At 42.0% G+C, this 23,295-nt stretch overlaps 1 protein-coding gene across 1 annotated transcript in view; it reads right to left on the minus strand.

Moving 5' to 3' along the window:
* Positions 1 to 20,333, minus strand: part of LOC121697883 (neural cell adhesion molecule 2-like) — a 228,751-nt gene extending 208,418 nt beyond the window's left edge. The window contains exon 1 of the mRNA XM_042079672.1: positions 20,124 to 20,333. Within this exon, the coding sequence (XP_041935606.1) occupies positions 20,124 to 20,172 (49 nt within the window). The 5' untranslated portion in view covers positions 20,173 to 20,333. The remainder of the gene's footprint in view (positions 1 to 20,123) is intronic.
* Positions 20,334 to 23,295: the final 2,962 nt, after the last annotated feature.

The following is a 23,295-nucleotide window of genomic DNA, read 5'->3' on the forward strand; positions in this document are numbered from 1 at the left end:
ACAGACAAAAACATCCTGTCATGTGATGTTACACACATGACCACACAAATATGAATTCATTCCCTTCCTCATATCCGTCCTGCTCTAGTGCCCTCGAAAGGCCATTCAGTCTCTGCTCTTTCTCTCTGAAGAGAGAGAGAGAAAAAACACTTCTCTGCTGGAAGCAAGGATCTTCTTATAAGTAGTGACAGATAGATGGCTGTGCTAAAAATGATCAGCTCGAGAGGAGGAAAAAGAGCAAGACGACAGAGAAAAGAAAAAAGAAAGAGATATTGTGAGAGAAAGAGAGAGAAAGAGAAAGAGAGAGAGAGAGACTGTCGTTCTTTTGGCAGACACGGAGGCCCTGCTGTAAGTGCCATTTCTCCCAGTGGCGGGTAGGGTTGGCACGGCCTGATGCCGTAAAAGCCCAGCAGGGCTCAGAGGAGAGAGGAGGTGTGGGTACGCAGATGGCATTTCGCAGTAAACTTTAAATGGGCTCACGCAGCATGCCATGCTGGCCTCTGTGGCAACGGCACAACAAGGAGACGTACAGCTCACATTAACAAGCAAAAGGAAGAGAGGGATGGAGGGAGGGAGGGATAGAGGGATTGAGGGAAGGAGGGAAGATAGAGACAGATAAAAGACGTAGACGAGGAAAGAAGAAATAGTCTGGGGAGAGAATGAGACTGATAAATGGTGGGAGACAAAAGAATGGGGGCAGGCGTACGCTGACAGAGGACTTTGTGTGTGTGTGTGTGTGTGTGTGTGTGTGTGTGTGTGTGTGCGTGCGTGTGTGCGTGCGTGCGTGCGTGCGTGCGTGCGTGCGTGTGTGTGTGTGCATGTTTCAAAGTTTCTACTTGTAATTTGTCAATCCAGTGAAAAAACAGCAGCGAGAGACCACCTGAAATCCACAGGGATGCCCAGTCACTCTGCATTTTGTCCAACCCTAAGTTAGACACCCTGTTATATTTCTCCTGCACATAAGCACATGTATATCTCCAGAACAATGTCAATTCAGCCTTAATGCCATTAATCTCTCACCATTAATCACCCTTGTCAAAATCACTGCAGTGACCTGGCAGATATCTGGTATGAACTGAACTGCCTAATCAAGAAAGGTGCCATGAAAAATGTTTGTACATGGTTCACATGTCTACCATAATGTAAAGGTTTGTGATAGTGCTCTCTCTCTCTCTCCCTCCATCCGTCTCTCTCTGTCTTTCTCTCTCTCTCTCTCTCTGTCTCTCTCTCTCTGTCTCTCTCTCTCTCTCTCTCTCTCTCTCTCTCTCTCTCTCTCATACACACATATACGTCTTCCCCTAACCAGAGTGTAATCAACTCTAGAGCGTAGAGTTTCTATTTCAGAGGGCAAACAAGATGGAGCCAGCAATCTGTCACATCGTTGCCATTCCCATTAAGCCACATAATGAGTGTGGAACATGATCGTTTTATCCTGGACGTTTATGGGTTGGTTGGTGTACAAAGAGATACAATAAGTACACATGTATAAACAGATGTAATAGTAGATTGAGAGTTTCATCAGCAGCATAAATACAGCCCATTAGAGAAAATGGCAATCCATGTTTTGAAACAGTTTTTCTGTTGGTAAAAAGGCAATAATGTGTGTGTGGCTTTGGAGGGCCTGTAGAATGTTCTGGAAGTCAGAGGTGGAACGGGCGTGATGCAAGGGTGATGCAATATTTTCAAACAGCTCGCAGTGAGGCGTCAGCCCGAGTGAGTGGGCAACACAGGCGACCGCGAGCCAATCCGGGCACCTCGGCGTGGGCTGTCTGCCTTCCCAGTGTAGCGGCCATGACACGGGGGAATATTCTCAGAGGAGGTGCGGACACGTGCAGACACACTCGCAGACACACACACAAACAAGCAGACTCGCACAAACACAAGATCTGCCTGAGCCAAGCATGTGCACACACAGCCTAACACACACACACACACACACACACACACACACACACACACACACACACACACACACAGATTTACACACATACACAAACACACACACACACACACACACACACACAGACACACACACAATCACACACACAAACACACACACACACACACACACACACACACACACACACACACACACACACAGATTTACACACATACACAAACACACACACACACACACACACACACACACACACACACACACACACAGTGACATACCAATACCAATTTGTCCACACATACAGCATATATACAAGCTTGCACTCACACATCCACACATGGAAGCACCTTGTTCGCTGTGAAATCTAACCACATCGAGAGGGCTTTAAATATTTAATAGTGTTTCCCTTTGCCTGTCAGCTTCAGTCGGAGAGGTGGGAAAGCAGCCAGCGGTTTCTCAGCCTAGCGGACCAGTAAAACACAAGACAGACAGATAGGCAGTATAACAGCCAACACTGAACAGAGAGAATGGGAGATAGGCAAGACTAGTCTTCCATTTAGCTTGAATTAAATGATGCTTTAATAACTCAAACGGGACTATGGAATCAGTCTAAATATTGCATCGGTAGTAGCTGGAAAACTGGCCTGGAATTGAGGTGGATGTACAACTAAAGCTAAGCTTTAGAGCTCTCTCTAAAAAAAAGAAAGACAGTAATTTAAGACTCTCTGACCCCTTTCTGCTCTCGAAGAGTTATGAGACTCCCATCTCCTGTGTGTGTGTGTGAGAGAGAGAGGAGAGGGAGCATGAGAGAGAAAGAGAGATGGAGCGAGAAAGAAAGTTCAAGAGAGACAGAGAGAAAGGGAGAGAGTTAAACAGAGAGTGCAGGAGAGCGAGAGAGCAACCATTAACCCAGAGCCTAACAACAACATGAGAACATTACGTCTGATTGCATCTCTGTGGCCTTACTGAAAACAATAGCCTCTGTGTGGCTTATTTCTTTCTCTTTCTCTCTCTCTCTCTCAGTTCAATTCAATTCAATGTGCTTTATTGGCATGACTGTTCAAGTTACAATATTGCCAAAGCATTAAAAAAACACATGGAATAATCAAAACAGGAGACAATAATAATAATTATACTAATAAAAAACAATAGATGATCTCTCTCTCTCTCTCTCTCTCTCTCTCTCTCTCTCTCACAGACACATACACACACACACACACACACACATACACACACACACACACATGAATGTGTGCATAATGTATGCCTGTGACAGGCCTATATTCATCTAGAAGGTGACTAAACCTTAACATCACAGCTTAAATAACACTAATAACAGAGACAGTGACGACCAGCAATTTTCAGGTCTCTCTGAAATACCTGGTTCTGCCAACTGCATGAAGATCTCTAAGTGTGGCTTTTAGCGAGAGGCCATTTTCCCTACCTCATGCCTGACAGAGCAGGTCACCATTACAGATGAGTTTCAAATGAATAGCTCTAATGGCCACAAAACTGCACTTATATTAGCCTAATGCTTTTTAACATTAGGATCTCATTACCCCAAGTCTGGCGTGCGTTGTTAGACTGCCTATTCACATGGTGCTTGTGGTTAAGTCTAATGAAGTAATCTTGTGATGAGGATATTTCTCAGACTGCTATTTAGGGCTTTCGTCTAATGAGCAGACAGCTGAAACAGTCAATACAACGGCTTGACACTTTCAATAGCTTACAAGAAGCCATCAATTGTGAAACTGAAAGATGCATCGATTAGTGTGATGCCATGCCTAAAAGGCAAATTATGCAATACTAAGTGACCACCAATCATGGAGTACAAACTAAGATACTCTTAGATCTTCTGTCTTCCTTTTAGATCTAACATTTCTGAATGCTCTAACTAAACACAGGCTACAATCATTCTACCGACTTCAAATTGCACAAACGTAAGCTAAATATTCCATCATAGATTCTAGGTTCCTAGACTTTCTGACAAGGTTAATTTTAAAAGGATTGTGGCTCACACACAGCCATGAAACTCACATTTCTGATGTGGCCCTTGGCACTGAGAACATATTAACTTATGGCTTTCATTAAAGGAGGCCTCATGTGCCTCATTGTGTCTTCCCCGAGCATCTGTGTACTGAAGTCATGTGTGTTAGATTAAGATCTATTATATACCACCAGGCTATGTGAGCATCTATAACTGCAGCAAATAGAGTGCATTCCTACTTGCATGGATGGGGTGATGTGATGTTTTCCCCTTGACTGTTCACTGGGATTTGAATACCAATGGAGGACTAATGACACTCTGATAGCGTCTTTGCTGATTGTTTTTTTTTTCTATTTCTTCATTCAGCCGCTCATCATGCGCTTGAACACATCCCTCATTTTCTTTACCTCTCATCTCCTCTCTTCCCCTCTTATTTCTCACCTTCTCTCTCTTCCTTCCCTCTTTTTGCCTTTCATCCCACTCGCCATCTTCCTACTTTCTTCTGTACACTAAATACTGCAAATATGTGCCTGGAGGCATATGTCTGTGTGTGTGTGTGTGTGTGTGTGTGTGTGTGTGTGTGTGTGTGTGTGTGTGTGTGTGTGTGTGTGTGTGTATTTAGTAAGTGCATATTTGTGAAGCTAAGCATGTGTGTGACTCCCTCTATCACAACTCCTCTTTAGGGAAATTCCTCCTGAACACCCAGAAACGCCAACCTTTTTTCTCAGCCATTTAATCATCTGAATGCTGGATGAATATTAACACAAGTGTAGTGGATTTTGAATATATTGGGTATAAGTTGCGTGGGTGAGATGGGATACGGAAGTGGGTAATGATTCATCGTTGTGTGTATTACTTCGGAGCAGCAGGGACGATCGTTCAGGCAATGAATTGTGTGGCCCTTGTTTTAAGAACGGATGGACTTCAGATAGGGGAATGACATTGGGCTGTACAGTGAGGCCCTCCTCAACACTAGTCATTTACTAGTCACACATGCAGGTGTGCTGTGGCAGACAGAGTGGAACACCAAGCAATGGCAGATGGGAGGATACACAAAGGAAACAGGAGGAAACAGGTGACTGTCAGTGAGTCTCCTCTCTTTTTAATCAGTTGTTCTTTAATTCTTTCTCCTGCCTCATCCTCTTTCTCTCTCTCTCTCTCTCTCTGTCTCTCTCTCTCTTCTCTCTCTCTCACATACACATTGTTTTAGCACACTTTTCTCTATATCTACTTGTGGCTACCCTTGTGCTTCATAAAAATAAACCACATCAACTGGAATTCATTATGAAGTAATAACTGAGAAAATGGGACTGCAAATTAGAGTGTTTATTTCACTCTATTGTTCTTTATTTCTCCCTGTGAGGGATTTTTTTTTGTATAAGTAGAAAGCGTCACCTTCAAATGACTCGGTATGAGCTATTGCACACCAGGCAAAAAAACAATGTTCTGTTTTGTATTTTTGCAGCCTGTCTCTGAATGGAATCATTAATCATTCAAATGCCCAAGACTAAGCAACTACCATCATCCACACACACACACACACACACACACACACACACACACACACACACACACACACACACACATACACACACAGTTAAGAAGTCAAGAAACTCATGAACTCCACAACTGAGGAACTATTTTCTCAGTGTTTAGTGTGCAGAGATCCCTTTGTTTCTGTGCCGTGTTGCTTTCTGTCTGCCTTCGGCTGTGTTGGTGTTTGGTCTATGCTGGGTTAGGAGGGGCCAGGAGTGAGGGGGAGGGGGGCATTCATCACACCCACTGTACCCTTGTCCCATTAACCAGCCCACCGAGACAAAATGGCCCGCGCTGGATGGGTCATACTTCACTCAGTGACACATGATAGGTAAATACCACCAGGGACACTCTTTCTTTCTCTCTGTCTCCTCTCTCTCTCTCTGTCTTTCTGTCAGTCTGCTTCTACATTATTGCACCTTTTTAATGAGGCAGAGACAGACCCGAGGCTATTTCTGGGGCCTTTTTTCCTCTACAGCAGCATAAGGTAGCTTTTCTGATTTTAAAGCCAAGAGCCATGTGTCTTTTAATCAAACAGAAACTCAAGACTCTTTTTCTTTATATCCTGCAGGAACCAAAGTTAATTTGCCATTAGTCAAAGTCAGTTAAATATGACTCACAAACACCAGGCAATTCTAGTCATTTATCAGGCACTTTGTATCTAAGACCATGTAATATAATGTACTGGTATAGTGTATAATCAATTGATTAATCATCATGACCTTGGCAATGTTTGCAGTATGCTCTACCAATCAGGAAACGGGAACCCTCTTGCTTTCCAACAAACCAATCAAACAATCAAATGCTGGTACATTTCCTTAAATACATTCCACTCTGCAAGGACAAAATGGGCAAGGAGGGTACTTCATGTTAACACTCTCAGATCAGTGGCTGCTTTTACTGTATGCCTTTAAAAAAAAGTGTATGAGCCAGTCTCCTCACTGGTACTTCAGCTTACATAAGTCAACAGCGCAGCGCTCGGAGGGCAACACGGGGTCGCCAGTATTTATAGAACGCTCATTTATGACGGCAAAGAGCCAAATCGCTACACATTCTTGAGTCCCAGCATTACTGAAAGAGACCGTGAAGACAGTAACAGAGGGGCTCAGCGTCCTCAATAAAACACTCTCCCTGCAGGCTACATCTCGGACAATGCCAAGGCTCATCTTCTCTTTATGTCGCTACATGGTGCGATATGAGGGGTTGAGTATTAGCAGATAGTCAAAATATGCTGCGCTAATCCATCGCTTTGGATTTCCGCCTGTGTTTCAGTGAAACCTTTGTTTATCGCGTATTGTTTGTCGCCTGCGTCACACTCGCTTCCCTGATCCCTGTGAGTTTGTCGTGGGGATTGCCAGGCCTCAGATAATAAGTGTGATGCTAATGGCAGCTAATCGTGGCCTTTTGGGAGGGTGGAGGGAGAAGACAGAGGCTTTTGATGAGAACAGGATGTGAAGCTGAGGTTCGGGTTGCGGAACACGATTACGCCATTAATAAGGGGTGTGATCTTCAGCTCCTCACTGTGAGGGGGTTTTAATAACAACAGGAAGAATTAGGTTTAGGTGTGAGAATTAAAGAGGAGGGATCAGACTAATAGCTACAAGTCAACAAAACGGTGAGGGAGGAGATAGTTAGATAATTAGAGGAATAGGAAGTTTATTTATTTATGCATTTACTTGACACTTATCAATTGCAGGGGCTAGTACCTTGCTAAAGGGCACAACAGTGGCAGCAAGAAATCAAACCCATGAGTAAGCCAAGTTCCTTAAGGGTCATTCACACCAAGAACGATAATGATAACTATAACCATAACGATAAAAGCGTTCACACTGAACAACGATAAACAAAGTCTCTCCTTGTGTTAATGAATGTGATCTAAAATGTGATGGGTTCTGATCGGCTATTAGCATTTTATCATTCTCGAAATCGCTCTGAAAGTGATCCCCAACGATATCGTTCTTCATGTCATTATCGTTATAGTTTATGTGTGAGTGTCGTCATTCATATTAACAAGAATGATATTTGTTTAAAGTTATCGTTATCATTATCGTTCTTGGTGTGAATGGGCCTTAAAGGCACTACACCTCCACCTCCCTATAGGAAGTGACTGACTGAAGTGACAAAAGTAATGTGAGAGAAGTGTGGAGAAGCTGTAAAAGTGGACAGAAATACAGGGCCATTAATTGGAAGGCCTGGTCCTCTACAAACAGGTGTGAAAACAGGACAAAGGTTTCTCGTTTTGTATGGGCCAAAACGAGGGACCATCCTGCAGTTCACCTAAGGGTGCCTTTCAAGACCACCTCCACAGGTGTAAAGAACAGGGTCCTGGTCACGAAATGCAGACGTGTGTCATGTCCAAAGAGAAAGAAAGAAAAAGTTATTTTCGGGTTCCTCTGAGGAAGCAGCAGGGCCCTTTTGGGATGCTGGTTGGCATTGGCAATGCGGCAACTTATGCGGCGTGACGCTCCAGAAATGAATGAGAGTCCCCATCGGGTTTTGGTGATGGTCAATTAATTTCATGGAATGAGCATCTCCTGCGGGACAGGCAAGGCCCCCCCCCCCCCCATCCCCCGTTGTGAATGCTGTGGTTAGCACTTAGGCCCTGGTCTTGCCATCTTGCCTTGTTTATGATTATGACTCCGTCCTAGGGGATACTGCTGGTGCGGCTAGTATTTTTCTATAAATACACGTTCCAAATGCTATTACACGCTTATTTATAGATCCTATTAGAGTTTGCAACATGCATCATAGGCCCTAATAAACACTCACAACCATCCTGGGAGGAGTATAATAAGCTGGTGGTGTGGCATCTCGTAAAATAAATGCAACTGCAAATCCAATGAGCATTTGTGAACAGCTGAATTGTATCCTGTGTGACTTCAGCATGATATACTGCATGCAGATGGTACCTCTATTAGCAAGATTTGTTTATTTAGTTAGTGTGGCAGAGGGACTTTCTTTCATTGCACTTTGAATTTACACTTACTGTAAAAGCCTTGAAGCCTGACTCCACATGAAATTATAAGTTTTGATTTGTTTGTGACATTAGTTGGCGTTACAGCCATTGCTGGCACTTCCCAGAATAAGCTGAGGGAAGGGAATGATCAAGGGCTGGGCCAGCAACAAAATCCCAGGTTGATTACTTCAACATTCATCGATGAATATTAGATTAAAATGGAGGACATTTTGGGCATCACTCAATAGTATGTGCGTAGATCCACTATAAATGTGGTTTCCCTCTGGTTGGTTTACATAGTTTATATTGCATGCATGCATGTGTGTGTGTGTGTGTGTGTGTGTGTGTGTGTGAAAGTTCGCTATGGTGCAAATAATGTTTTAATTTTAAACTTAAATATCTATTCCTATACATATCGCATAATAATCACTCAAGGCTTAAAAGTAAAGAAGACCCTTGAACCATCAACTTCAGTCATATAAAGTGTTTTATTAGGTTCATTTTAATTAAATTGCATAGCTGCAAAAGTAAAACAACTGTCATAAAATACACAAACGCCCTTTTATTACTATTATTTGCATTGTAGAACTGGGTTATGAGAGTCCTAGAAAACAAAACAAAAATGCAATTCAGGATTCAAAAACAACATTTTGAAGCAGATAGGCCTTGAGGTAATTCTAGTCTCTGTTTTTGAGGTAGTTTTCTCTGAGGTTCTCATCAACACTGTAGACATACTGTAGAAGATCCTCCAATTTAAAAAGGCAGCGTGTACAATGTTACAAATATATAAATGAAATCAAAATGAATATTAAATATCAATTTCATCATATAATATCATTTAATATCAGTTTCAAACTCTGACATAAAAAAAGAAACAATTGCTTTCTCAGCTGCGCTAGCATGTAACATTTGGAATATTCTGTCCAGCTACCAGATCAGGTTATTATGGGAGGATGCTGATGTCAAGCTCAGGTGAGCCATACTGTACCATGACCACTGCAAGACCAAGGTGAACCATACTGTACCATGACCACTGCAGGACCATACTGTACCACAATATACAGTTATTATTGCTTCCTCTATGTGTCTGTGTCCATGTCCATGTGGACTTCTTACTCTTTCTCTCTCACTCTCCTTCTCTATATCTCTCTCTTTTTTTTCTTTCTCTCTCACTCTCCTTCTCTATCTCTTTCTCTCTCTCTCTCTCTCTCTCTCTCTGTCTGTCTCTCTCTCTTTCTCTCTCTCTCTCTCTCTCTCTCTCTCACACACACACACAAACATACACACATTCAAAAGCACATAGAGACAAAACAGAGTCTATTTGAAATCTAAATTCTGGTCCATTGTCACATTGACTGTTGTTAGAGATTGTTATTGAGTGATTCCTGTTTTCCAGAACCCACAGAGGATGCCAGAGATAAAGAGAGACGTTGGTGGCATTTGCTTTTGTGTTTTGCACCTTGTTTATCGCTCTCCCTCTGCTGTTTAGGGATCCAGAGCAATACTGCTGTCTGATAAATGAACCTCTCGCTCCCCTCTCTTTGCACACCCCACGTGACACCTTCCTGTATACAAGGTCTCTATAGAGACCATTTGTGACAAAACAAACACTGTTACATCAAGGCTCACAAACACAAGTGCCTTGAGCATCCCCATTCCCAAACACCACTGCCTGAAATGTACAGCAAGAATCGAAATTTTCATCTAAACATCTGAAGTGACTTAGTTCTATCAAACAACTCAAACTTGACTATATTGCTTAAACATGTGGAAAATGTTTTTTTTTTTAATTTCAAGTCTTACCAACTCTCTCCTAACCATGCTCTTGGTTTACATGCGAGATACCTCTGCATTCTGCATTTCTAACACCTCCGAATGCAAACAAGTCACATCTTTTAAATAAAAGTGGAACGCTTGTATCTGATATAAATAGAGGTACGGTTACTCTATGGTGTCTTGAACACTGATGCTTCAAATTAGGCACAGACTGCTGTTTCTCCCACGCCTCTTCCATAGCCCATGTTAAATTAGATGTCATTACGCCTTACTTACACAGTCAACGTCACTTTCGGTTAGAAGCATGCAGCCTTGTCTGCACATTGCCATTACCATCAGTTCAACACACACCCCTACTGTCACTGGGCCATGCTCATTAGATGAGACGCACTCTCACACATACACACACTCTTGTCCTGTTACCGGGTTTTAGAATTCAATGGAGAGCAGGAGTGTCATTAGGCATGGGCTTGGCAATTGGATTTTGAATGCCACATCCTGTGCAAAAGAGTGTGCATGTATAGTGTGCCTGTGCAGGAGTTTGTGTTTGTGTGTGGGCGCGTGTACATGAGTGTGAGCGTGCGTCCGTGCGTGCGTATGTGTGTGTATGTGTGTGTGTGTGTGGGGGGGGGGGCATGTACGTGAGTGTGAACGTGCATGTGTGCGTGCGTGCATGCATATGTGTGTGTGTGCGTGTGTGTGGGCATATGAGCCAGGCTTTGACACTGCCACTTTCCTCCACCTCGTTCTGTTCTTACAGAAAGAAAAGCTCGGGCCGAATATAACAAGACCCGAGGCACTCCTTCCCCCTTCCTGTTTTTATTTATTGATCCGCATTTTTACTTATTCATCCCGCCAGAGGTCCTTGTCTATGTGTGCTGGGGCTGGCATAGGCCTACTGAGGAGGAATCTGGCTGTCTCATCTCCAGCCATTCCCCCCCTGATTTTTCAAAGGGAATCATTCATAGAGGTTCCAATACGACCTAATGCCAGAGGGCGCTCCAATGACACTCTATGTCTAATCAAAGCTGCCGATCAGGGGAGTTTGACTCACAGCCATCTTACTCTTTATTCACAGTGATCTAACTCTTTATTCACAGTGATCTGACTTTTTGTTCAGAGATCTGACTCTTTGTTCACTTTGTGACACTGAGCTCCTCTGCTGTCCTCCTTTGGAACTCATTTATCTTGGTTGGTGGAACAACTGAGGGAGCCTCATCTCACTTATGTCAAAGGTTTTTTTTTGTGTGTGTGTGTGTGTGTGTGTGTGTGTGTGTGTGTTCTAAATTTCACACGGTCCGACAATGAGTCATCACTGAGCAAATGTCACTTACACCCAACACCAGTCTGAGGGTACCACTGAGCACAGCTTGCCATCAGTCATCATCGGGGTTGGCACTGTGATAACGAGCAATGATGGTGAAGTTACACCCTCAGGTACGAGGTGTGTGTGTGTGTGTGTGTGTGTGTGTGTGTGTGTGTGTGTGTGTGTGTTTGTGTGTGCGTCTGTGTGTGTGTGTGTGTGTGTGTGTGTGTGTGTGTGTGTGTGTGTGTGTTTGTGTGTGTGTCTGCGTGTGTTTGTGTGTGTGCGTGTGTATGTGTGTGTGTGTGTGTGTGTGTTTGTGTCCATTCTAGTATCTGATGACGCATCCACTCACAAATATATTTCAACCACTGATAAATATGGCTTAGCTATGGCTTGATGCTGATTTGATCGGCAGGGGCATGCCGACTAGCTCTGAATGCCTTAGCTCAGAAAAGTGTTCTCCTACTAGTGTCCACTGACAGTTCAACAATGTCAGACATGATTTACACACATAAGGCATGCAACCATGCCACAAGAAGCCCTCAGTGTGTGAGAAGTATACGTGGACACAAAGCAAAACAGGGTCCATCAAAGTGTTAGCGCCTCACCTCAAACCACAGCACAGTCTCCCCTGCAGAAATTCATTCCAAGACCATCTGCCCTGCCTCACTCACTGAGGTATAAGTCATAGGGTTTGGGCAACATCAGGCATCAAACAGGCATTAGACATCAGAGAAGGATATGGAGCAAGGACAGAGACAAATCCCACTCTGCCATCCTGGCTTAAGGGCTTTTTTTTGTTGTTAGTTCAAGCGCTGCCATCGCCTTCTGCCTTTTAGAGCTGGATTCTTCAAGCACAGTCAAGCTGGTTGAAAATCATCAAAGTAAAAAAATATCCTATTTGCTTGTGGGCAGAGGCTTGTGTAGTTTGTGATCTTGTGATGCTACCTGTTCATGTTTGATATTGGACCTGTTTTCCTGGGTACACAACAAAGACTAGTACCTAATTGGCTTGTTTTTAGAACTAAGTTGTTGGACCAGACCACATTTTTAAGACAGTTTTTTGTTATATGCTATATGCTATATGTGAGGGTGGGAGGGCTTGTTGAGGGCTTATGGGAGATCCATGTAAAATTCTTCTTTGAAGTTTTCTACTTTCAGAAGGAAATCAAAGATTTTTTTCAGTTACTGTAAATCAGTTCACAGAAGACCTACAACTACACATACGGCATTAGGCTCAACCATCATCCTATGTCATCCTATGGTTGTTATAGTTACCATTCATAAGCATTGATGTAGAACAGTGATTCAACTTTTTTTTTTTACCTGATCAACTTCATAGGTGTCCTGTTATTCAGAATTAATAGCCACCCCACCAGCCAATCAGAAAAAGTATTTATTTTCTCCGGGTGATAATATACCTTAAACCTCTTAAAACGCATCTTAGTTCCTGAAAGATATTATTTTATTTTATTTTTTTTGGTAAAAACCCTTCATGGCCTGTTTTTTAAATCTGCAGAAGTGTTTTCAGGAAAGCTGTTTTTACCAGAAACCGATTTGGTAACTCCACCCTGCCAATCAGTCAGGATTGGGTTCCATCAATTGTCACACAACAATGATGTTGTTTTAAATCATTATTTTAAAACGTCAACAAGAGGACTATCCATATAAACCAGGAATACTTAGCCATACTGTTTACTAATCATCATGGTACTTATTCTAACACATTAAAATAACCTAATATACATGTTAAAAAAGTTAAAGAGCTATTATTTGCCGGAGTGGGTCTTTAAATTTGAAATCTGTCATATGGTGAGTCCAGAAGCAGCTGACAAAAAAATCAAGCCAAACATGTAGAACAATTGCAGTTGATAATGGAACAATCACACTAAAATAATATTAATAATATTAACTAATTATAACCTAGCTTAATTTAGTAAAGACAACAGCTGGGTGTCTATCCAACTTTGTAATGTGCATTTTAAATAATTTGAATAAGAAATTCTGAAATTTACACAGATATGCATAGTCTAAGTTGAATGAGCCGGAATACAGGTAATGATTATTAATGATAGGTTTGGCATGCTTAATTTAAAGCCATGGAGTATGTAATTTAACAAATTGGATCTTATGTGCGAATTAGTGGTAATCAGCCGCACTTCTCACACTGATTTATAAGGAGAGTGATATGCAAGAAACTTCAAACATCAGACTGGTAAAACATTGTATAACTGAACAACCAATGATTGTCTTGTCATATCAATAAATGGAACAAATTAGATCAGTATCAGTACGCCAATTTAAGGGTAAAATAGATAAAATACTGCTGCTGTTCAGTGATCTTGCTTTGACTGACATGTATATTTAGACCTTTTTTCAATATTACTTTTTTCATTTTTATTTGGCAGTTGGATCATATACTCTATTACTGTTGTTATTGTTGTTGTATGATTCTGAACTCAGTGAATTGTTGTAAAAGAGTTGAATTCTTAGTCAAACTTCCCTGAATAATCAGCAGAACTGATGATATTGTACACACCGGATTTAGATATTTTCTTTTAACAAGTAGATTTCTTCATGGGTATTATCTAGATTGAGACAAAGACCAACTGTCTAGGATTTACCACTCATCTCTGACCCTGTTCCCATAAAATATGTCCACTTGTGGTTTAGTTGCACACAACACATTTTTAAAAAGTGTAAAAACAGTTTCTGTCCAACCTATCTCTCTCATCACTAGGCTATTAATAGAGAGTCTTCCATGTTGTAATCACCTGTTTAGTGGAGGCCATCTGATCTGTCCTTCTCCATCAGGTGAAAGTGGTTTTCTCTCTGCAGATGTTATCACACGTTTTAAACCACAGCTTGAGTTGAAGCAACACAATTGAGTTCTGGAGAGCTTCAAACTAATTTTGATGCAATGCTAACTTACAGTACATTAAGGGGAATGAGTCTTTAACATACACGTCCAGAATGTCTGATGTTGCACTATGTAACGTTGTTGTCACAGGTAGGAGCGTGACCCTTGTTGCTGGTGTTGGGTACCCCCTAAGCGCTAAATAGGTAGCCAGTACATTGAAAGTCCCAACTTTCACCTAGGCGGTGGTAGTGTGGTGGCTAGGAAAGTGGGTAGCATGCAGTAGCCAGAAAAAGTTGTAGGGTAAATTTCCAGCGGCCACTGTTGTGCCCTTGAACAAGGCACCAATCCCTGTAATAGTCGATTTCGCTGAAAGTGCCAGCCAAACGAGCAAATGGACATTGACGAAAAGGATAATTCCTACATCATGTTACTTCAAGGCAGCTGTGTGTGGATGATCCTTACTGGCCTCTCTGCGCTGATGGATGTCTTGGTTTTTAAGTTACCTCAGAATCATGTGTTGTGGTACAGTAACAGCTTGCTCGATGGTATTTTAAGCCTCCACCATCGACTTGAAGGCAGCGTTGCTACCGTCGACTTCAAGGCATCTAACCCTAACCTTAACCAAAGATCCTTTATCAACCGTCTCTGCCTTAACCCTAACCCTTGCCTAACCCTAGTGCCTTCCATGCAACGCTGCCTGGAAGACAACGTTGGGGGCTTAAAACACCATTGTGCTAACAGCTCAGCACATAGTGTAACATTGCTATGAACAACCAACTGGAGGTGAACACCAGAGCTATGCTGCTGGTATCATGTGATTTCCCTACATTTTCTCCCCTCCTTCTCTGGCCTTCTGTCTCTCCTCATAAACCCCTTTACTGCTCTCTCTCGTTCCCTCTCTTCTTCTCTTTCTCTCTCTCTCTCCGTCTCTGAGGTAAATCGATGGAGACTGTTGCTTCTCATTAGTGTCTGCCGGACACTGGTTATTATGAGCGGAGGGCTATAACTCCCACTTTCCCTCTCACTCATAAAGAGGCCCAGTGAAGGCCATGCCACCCCTGCAGGGGCTGGGTGGAGGAGGAGAGGGGGAGGGATGTGGCCATGCGCCTGTTTAATGACCTTCCTGCCATGTACATTTATGTCACCAATGTACTCTTCTTAGACACACCAATGTGTGTGTTGAGAAAGAGAGAGAGAGAGAGAGAGAGAGAGAGAGATAATCTAAGCATGTGTGTTTATTGTGTCAGGATATAAAATATGGATGTGAAAATGCTGTTCCAGGCTAATATACAGACCTGGTATGGCATGGCAGAGTGTGATCCATGGAACTGAGTCAGTTCTGGTGCTCATTTAGGCCCATGCTCACTGATGTTACCTCCAGACGTGCTAGATTACCTCCAGACTAATACCAGGAAGTATGTTTGGAACCAGTATTTGCCTCAAACACCTCTTTTGCACAAGCTAGTATTTCACCTAGTATTTCACACTGGGAATGAAATAGATGGATGTGGAGGTATGGCACTGACAATTCAGTGTGTCTCTGTGTGTGTGTGTGTGTGTGTGTGTGTGTGAGAGGGTGGGGGTGGCATGTGTGTCTGGTGTGAGTGTCAAGAGAATCAGTTATGTGATCCAAGACCTAGGCTGAGTAAACACACACACACACACACACACACACACACACACACTCACACTCACACACACTCACAGTGCATCATTGACATACACAACCTTGAACCCATCCTGGTTATCGATATTCACAACTAAGTAATTCATGACCGCTCACCCACGCATGCACGCATGCTTACACACACACACACACACACACACACACACACACACACACACACACACACACACACACAATCAACACTCAAGGCATTATTTTTACAAAGTACAAGTAGGCTATGTTTTATTAAAGCCTGTGCATTTATTATCAGCACTGAATTATTGACACATATATGACAAGAATGAAAGTGGCAGAATAATCTATTATCGGTAGAACTTCTCTGTCCTTCTCATCCCCTTCTTTTCATCCTTTATTTAAAGGCATGCAGCCCTGGCTGCCAATCATACCAGCATTGCCTTGAATCAATGTACTTTTGTACTTTGAATCAATGTCATTTTGTACTTTGCTTCATGGACTCGCTATAGTAAGGCCACCCAAGCATTGTACAGAATGCAAAAAGCAAGTGAACAGAGTGAAAGAGTTGGTATGGTATGATATATTTATGATAGATAACATACTGATGTGGAGTTATAAATGCTTCTGCATGAATGTGCCTGGCTGAATGAGAGCGATAGAGGACTTCCAGATGCCACCATGCCGCCCACACAGAGAATTGATTTTTTTTTGTAGGCATCAATTCTGGAGTTGGTTGGGGGGTCGCGATTGAGGCTCAATTTCTGTAAGCGGCTGGGGGTTTATGCATGCATGAAGCCCATTCCAGATCAGTTAATCATATTATACAATCAATTTTATCACAAAGTGAGCTAATGACTCTTTTTGGCCATTCTGATTGTGTTTAGTGGAAGTGAAGAGCTTATAATACTTTAATGGGAATGAGTATGTGTTTGGATGGTGTTTGGATGTTATGTGTGCATGTGTGTAGGGTGAGATTACATTTATTCATTTTTAAGATAAGATAAGGGTGTGTGTGTATGGTAAGTTATTTTGCATGCGATTCACCTAACAGTGATAAGATGGCTAGCACTAGAACCTGTTACTACATAAGTGATTTCTAAGGGGCATAAATAAAACTTAGGTTGGTATATTAAAACTCTTACAGAATCCGTGAGTTAGTGAACACACAGTGAGGTGAAGCACACACTAACCCGGAGCAGTGAGCTGCCTTGCTACAGCAGCGCTCGGGGAGCAGTGAGGGGTGAGGTGCCTTGCTCAAGGGCACTTCAGCCATTCCTACTGGTCGGAGATCGAACCGGCAACCCTCCGGTTACAAGCCTGAAGCCCTAAGCCCTAACCAGTAGGCCACGACTGCCCCTAGGCTGTCCCCTTTCCCCTTTGGAAATGCATCTAAAACCACTCGCACAATACCTCACCAGAGTCTTTTGATTGGCTCGTACATAATACTCTGACTGCTTCCCTCTAGCGAGCGACACTGAGAACCTCTTCACCCTGCCACATCGGAATGACACAAAACACACAAAAGCCTCAAGGAATCTTTAGCTACAAAAGTGGGCTATTCATGGTAATGCTGCTCTGGTAGAGATGGGACTGCATAAAAAAATGCTTAAAATAAGCCTTGGGATGCCATGGGAGATCGGCAGATTTGCCTAAATGAGTAGCAGTGGTTGTGTGACTGTGTATTGCCTATAGTTGAACTGTACTGAGTGTGTGTGTGTGTTTGCATGTGTGTGTGTGGGTGTGTGCGTGTGCGTGTGTGTGTATGTGCATACACACATTGTGCATATTACAACTCGAGACAGTTCTACTAGGATGCAACACATTCCAAGGACAAATTATTGGTGCTTTTGTCAAGTTCTAGTCAGGCTTCATGTGGAGATCCATTCTTGTTCTCATCAACATAACACACATAAAGCACAATGGCAACAAAATTGTCTCCAAGCTGTATTCTCTCAGTAATTATCAAAGTTGTGTCGAGCTTTGTGAGACTACAGGAGAAGACATTACCAGGGAATTGTGATTCCCAGACATATGGACAAGCCAGGTGGATCTACCACCACCTTTCTGTCTTCCTTCACAAGGTGAAACTGCTATCCCTTACCATTCCTGCCTCTCCAAGTTCTTCATTCAAACTAACAAACAACATGTTGATATAGACAAGTTGGAAAGTTATATGGACTAAAACCGTTTTTTCCAATAAAGGGTCAACTTAGGTTCAGTTGTTTCCCTTCCATATGGTTTGTTTCAGATTCATGTTTGCCTCCATTTGTTCTAGCTTTGGAGTAATTGGTAGCTGGTTGTGTGTCTGGGTATAGAAGGATACATGTAGTGTGTACTATGTCTTCTTGTAGAAAGAGGGTCCAGATCTGTCTGAGTAATTCTAGTCTCAAGGGATGACAGCTGCATAGCTCTCATTGTATATTCTCTCTCTCTCTCTCTCTCTCTCTCTCTCTCTCTCTCTCTCTCTCTCTCTCTCTCTCTCTCTCTTATCACACAGACACACACACACACACACACACACACACACACAAACCTTAAGACACCTAACCTATGCTCATAATACCATGTTAACCTGCTCTATTTAAGTGGAGATGAAAAGCTGGCCAGTCTGGGCTAATGTTTAATGAATAACTATTACTATACTGCATTATTACTGTCCTCCTGGTCAGCCTAAAAGAATATACAGCATGTAATGCATTAAAGTTATGGAGGACGGGGGTCCTCTGCTTTTATGCATAGATAAAGACATCATTCAGGGCAGTCATCCAGGACTTCAAACCATTATATGTTTCTGATGCATAGATAAATAAATAAAAAAATAAGTATTGAACAATCTATGAAAGATCTGACTCCACTGCTATAGGCATAATGACTAACTCCTCTCTCTCTTCTGGTTAAAACGGTAGGTTAATTATTGACTTCAATCAGCACCACTGTCCGAGACTTAAAGTCCAGGTCAGTGGTGTCGTGGTATTCAGTGACTATTCAGAATTCCGTAGGATTCTCTATATATTAGCCTAGTCTTTATGATTGTTTGCTGAAAACTGTAATATTTGTTCAAAATCCTTCGCCTCTGTGAACGGAAGGAGAGGTGTTCATCATGCGCTCTGGGTTCTCCTCGGATAACTGTGAAGCTCTCTACCCCCACCTACTGTTAGCAAGATAAACTAGAGTTAGCGAAAGCATAAATCTATCGTGGCTCTCTTGGGATATCGAGATGCGCTCTCCTCGCCCTCCACTGACAGCAAAGTTGAAAACCGTCTTAGGGGCATGGCGAAAGCGGATGGTAGACGTAAACACGGGATAATCTGCTCCTATAGTCGCGCTTTCTTTGTAAATGACAGACAGCACAAGTGTCAAGTGCTGCCTTTCAAACATGAAAAGGGCAAGAGCTGTACAACCTATGTCACGGTGTGGCATAACAACGATTCTATAATTTGAAGGACCCTACATCCTCACTGGTACTTCTCACTGACGTTTCTCACTTTCGATCTTTACAGTTCAGGTGAAGGTTGATGCTTGCGGCTCTTGTGAATTTAGAGCTTTAATGGATAATCTAATATGGCATCTATTTTTTTTAGGCTTTAGGAAAACATCCAAGTTAAATCAGCGCGTATGATTTATTGTGTATATTTCAAACTATGTGACACATCACACTTACACGCAAAAATAGTTTATGTGTGAAATTGCTTAGTAGAAAAATACATAGATAGGCTATGGATTCATTGTATGCTGAAAAACGACTCCTGGTAATCAGTGTTTTGTATAAACTATTCCTGAAATACAATAACGACTGATTATCCATAGTTTCTCCTCATATTGTCACAGAAATAGCTGTACTAATGCAACCCATATGATATCTACCTCACTGGTGTATGTAGCCTAATTATGACCACGCAATAATGCTGCTTTTAAGGGCATCGGATACCCGCACCATACCCACATGCCAACTGAGATGTGCCTTTAGCGAAACTGCATTTCTTTGCAAAAGGACGTGCGTGAACTGCAAAACACTACCGGTCGCACAGTTCTCTGTTTTAATCCTCCCATCCTCTGTGTCCAGTTCCTTCTCTCCATCACCAGTTTCCCAAAACGATAAGATTGAGAGGAAACCAAATCTTAACTTATCCCATATGGAGCATAAGGTAAGTACTTCTTCTTACCTTGGCTGCCGCAGACCAGCAAACCAAACAGGACGATTTTTGGAATCATTTTTTCAGCAGGCAGAGAGGGGTTGATGGACACCTTTCCGAAACCACTGCGAGTTGAGATATCAGTGCGCTGAGTAGGAAGCCTTGACTCTTCTTCTCTGCGCTCTCTCCCTCTCTTGCTCTTCCTGTGCCTGTAACTGCCGATAGCTCTGACTACTGAACGTTTGCTTGCTCGCTTGCTCGCTCGCTCTTTACTCTTTGTTGCCTGTACTCAACAAACAGCGCGAGTCTCCCGCCTTCACTGCTGCAGCAGTTCCCCGGGGGGGTTGCCAGGTGAGCCTTTACCTTCAAGAAAACATCAACAACCCTCCGTGATTAAAGTAAACCCAGATAATTAATAGCAGTGCTATGTATGTGGCAGTTAGGCTAAATACGTCGCAAATTTGATTATTGAAAAATATCTATAATTGCACGTGCAAAAGTACAATGTATGTCTGCGGAGCTAAGATCTGTTAAAAACGTGTGGCCCACACAGAAGGGATAACGTTTGTCATAACACTGAGGTGTGGAGCCCACACAAATACACAAACACGCGCACACACACGGACTCTCTCTCTCTCTCTCTCTCTCTCTCACTCACACACACACACACACACACCTGCTTAATTGAAAAACCTAGTGGGGGTTAAGAGAGCTCAAAGACTTCACAGTAAGGTTAATTGTTTGGTTTCTCATTGTTCACTAACAAGGCAATTTTTATTTTTTTCTATTGTGCGTCCAATTATACTGGCACTGATAACATAACCCCAGGGAAAATGTCTATATCTGATAAAGCCCCATCATGTTGTAAAGTTGAAATACTTTTCTCTTTTAGCTTGACAAAATAGCAAAACATGTAGACTTCAAGTTTCTTCAAGTAATTCTGTAACATATTTGTGTAACAGACTGGTCATAGGACAAGTCAACTTTGAAGACATACATCCTTTAATAACCACATTACTAAGAGGAATTAACTTAGTACTGTCATCCCACCACAATCCTAATGAACACTGCTCCCCCTGCAAGGTCTTGCTAACACTGTATAAAGAAAAGAGAACATGAAATGAACATTAGTGCACTATACATGCAATGCATGCTCCAATGTTTTCTCAGTTAGAAATGAATGATATCAGATTAGTAAACAGAATGTGTCCTTGGAACATTGGATGAATAATTGCTGATAATGGGCAGAGGCGGACAGAGTACAAAGCTTCATTACTTGAGTAAAAGTACAGATACCCTTTGCAAAATTTTACTCAAGTACAAGTAAAAGTACAACAGTCAGATGTCTACTTAAGTAAAAGTACTGAAGTACTTGTTTTTAAAAGTACACGAGTATCAAGAGTACATTTTCTAAATATTGCATTACTACTGCCACAGTGCTTACATTTGTGTACAGAATCGTCCTACATGGAGTTATGAAAAATGTTAATGTTAATACCTTGGAGAATGTACTGTAAAAAGAATTGAAAGTAAGATCAAGTCATTTTCATCTTTTTACCATGTTGCCAGGGATGGGCAGTATTTCTAATACATGTATTTAAAATACGTACATCAAATACAAAATACTATTTTGTAATTGAAACACTTGAAGCGAAAACTATCATTAACTTGTTCAGAAAATTGAAATTGTCTGGCGAGGTGGGGCCTGAGGTTGGCACATTCCCGGGATGGACCTGCTGCGTCTTCATCCATTGTTTTGTCCATGGTTTCGTCTCTTATCTAAATCTGACCATGGAGTTGACTTTAGCAGAAAGCTTTTTTTTTAGAAGAAGTAACGGGTACTCACGGTTATGGATAGAAATGTAGTGGAGTAAAGAGTACAATATTTGCCTCTCAAATGTACTTGAGTAAAGTCATGAGTACTCCCCAAAAATGATACTCGAGTAAAGTACAGATCCCTCAGAATTGTACTCAAGTACTGTACTCAAGTAAATGTACTCCGTTACTGTCCGGCTCTGATAATGGGCAATGTAGATATTGCATTAAAGATCAGCCATTTCTTTCTAGTACAGTGGAGAACCCTTTTGCAATTATGCAAGCACATAATGTAATCTGAAAACTGCTGCCCTAATAAAAAAAAAAACAATACAACTGATCTCATCTGGTATTCTATATTCTATGGAGTGGAATGGAAATGTCTGAGTGACCCCAAACTTTTGACTGGTAGTATACATACTGTACATATTGTCATGCATACAAACAAACATGCAATAGGGCTTGCGCTCAGGCTGTAATGTACGGTGAGGTTTGCCGGTGGTGATGAATTTGGGGATGGTGAACATCAGTACTGCAGAACAAGCTGTTTTCTCCTGGAAGCTTAGGCTTGTTTACCAGACTCTCCTTCCTCGGAATTCCGTGTGCAGTTTTATTAACCTCTGCTATGTTCGTGTTTTCTTGCTGTTCACTGCAATTTCTCTGATTGCCAGTCCTGTTTAGTGAGCAGAGACATGTCAAAGGCCAATCCTCCAAGCGCTTGTCTAGAGCTCTCGGAATGAAAGAGAGCAAGAGACAGACAGAAGGGAAAGGAAAAACACAGAGAAGGGAAAAAAAGTTGGCACATCCCATGAGAATGCAGTGTTAACACTCGTGAAGAGGAATCTGACAACATTTCTCGATCCAATCTGCTGTCTTGTGGGGGAGAGGCACACACACATACACACACACACACACACACACACACACACACACACTCATACACACACTTGCAGAGTCACTTCCTCAATGCTTTTGCCACAACTTGGTCTCCTAGGCAACACCCACTTTTCCCCAACCCATACCCTAGTTGAAGTGAAATCCCAACTCCCACACCAACCCAAATTGGCCTTTTGAATGAGTCAATAAATGTTATTGCCTGTCTCTTTGACTCTGCCAGTCTTTTGACTGTGTAACTCTAGAACAGGCTGTTTTTTCTGAATTAAAAATATCAAAACTTTTTTATATCTGCCTGTTTTCAGCCCTTTTTTTATTATTTTGTCCCTTGTGCATTACATACTTTTCCTGCTCGATCATTTTCAACATGTCAATCCCATAATAGTGACACTATATCTGACAACAATATTCTATTATATGATTTATTTCATGATTTGTATCGTCTAGTTTTAGGCATTTATAGTTAATCCAGTTAGTGGTGCTGTTTACTAAT

Source organism: Alosa sapidissima, chromosome 22 (genome assembly GCF_018492685.1).
Source record: "Alosa sapidissima isolate fAloSap1 chromosome 22, fAloSap1.pri, whole genome shotgun sequence".
In the NCBI taxonomy this organism is placed as follows: domain Eukaryota; kingdom Metazoa; phylum Chordata; class Actinopteri; order Clupeiformes; family Clupeidae; genus Alosa; species Alosa sapidissima.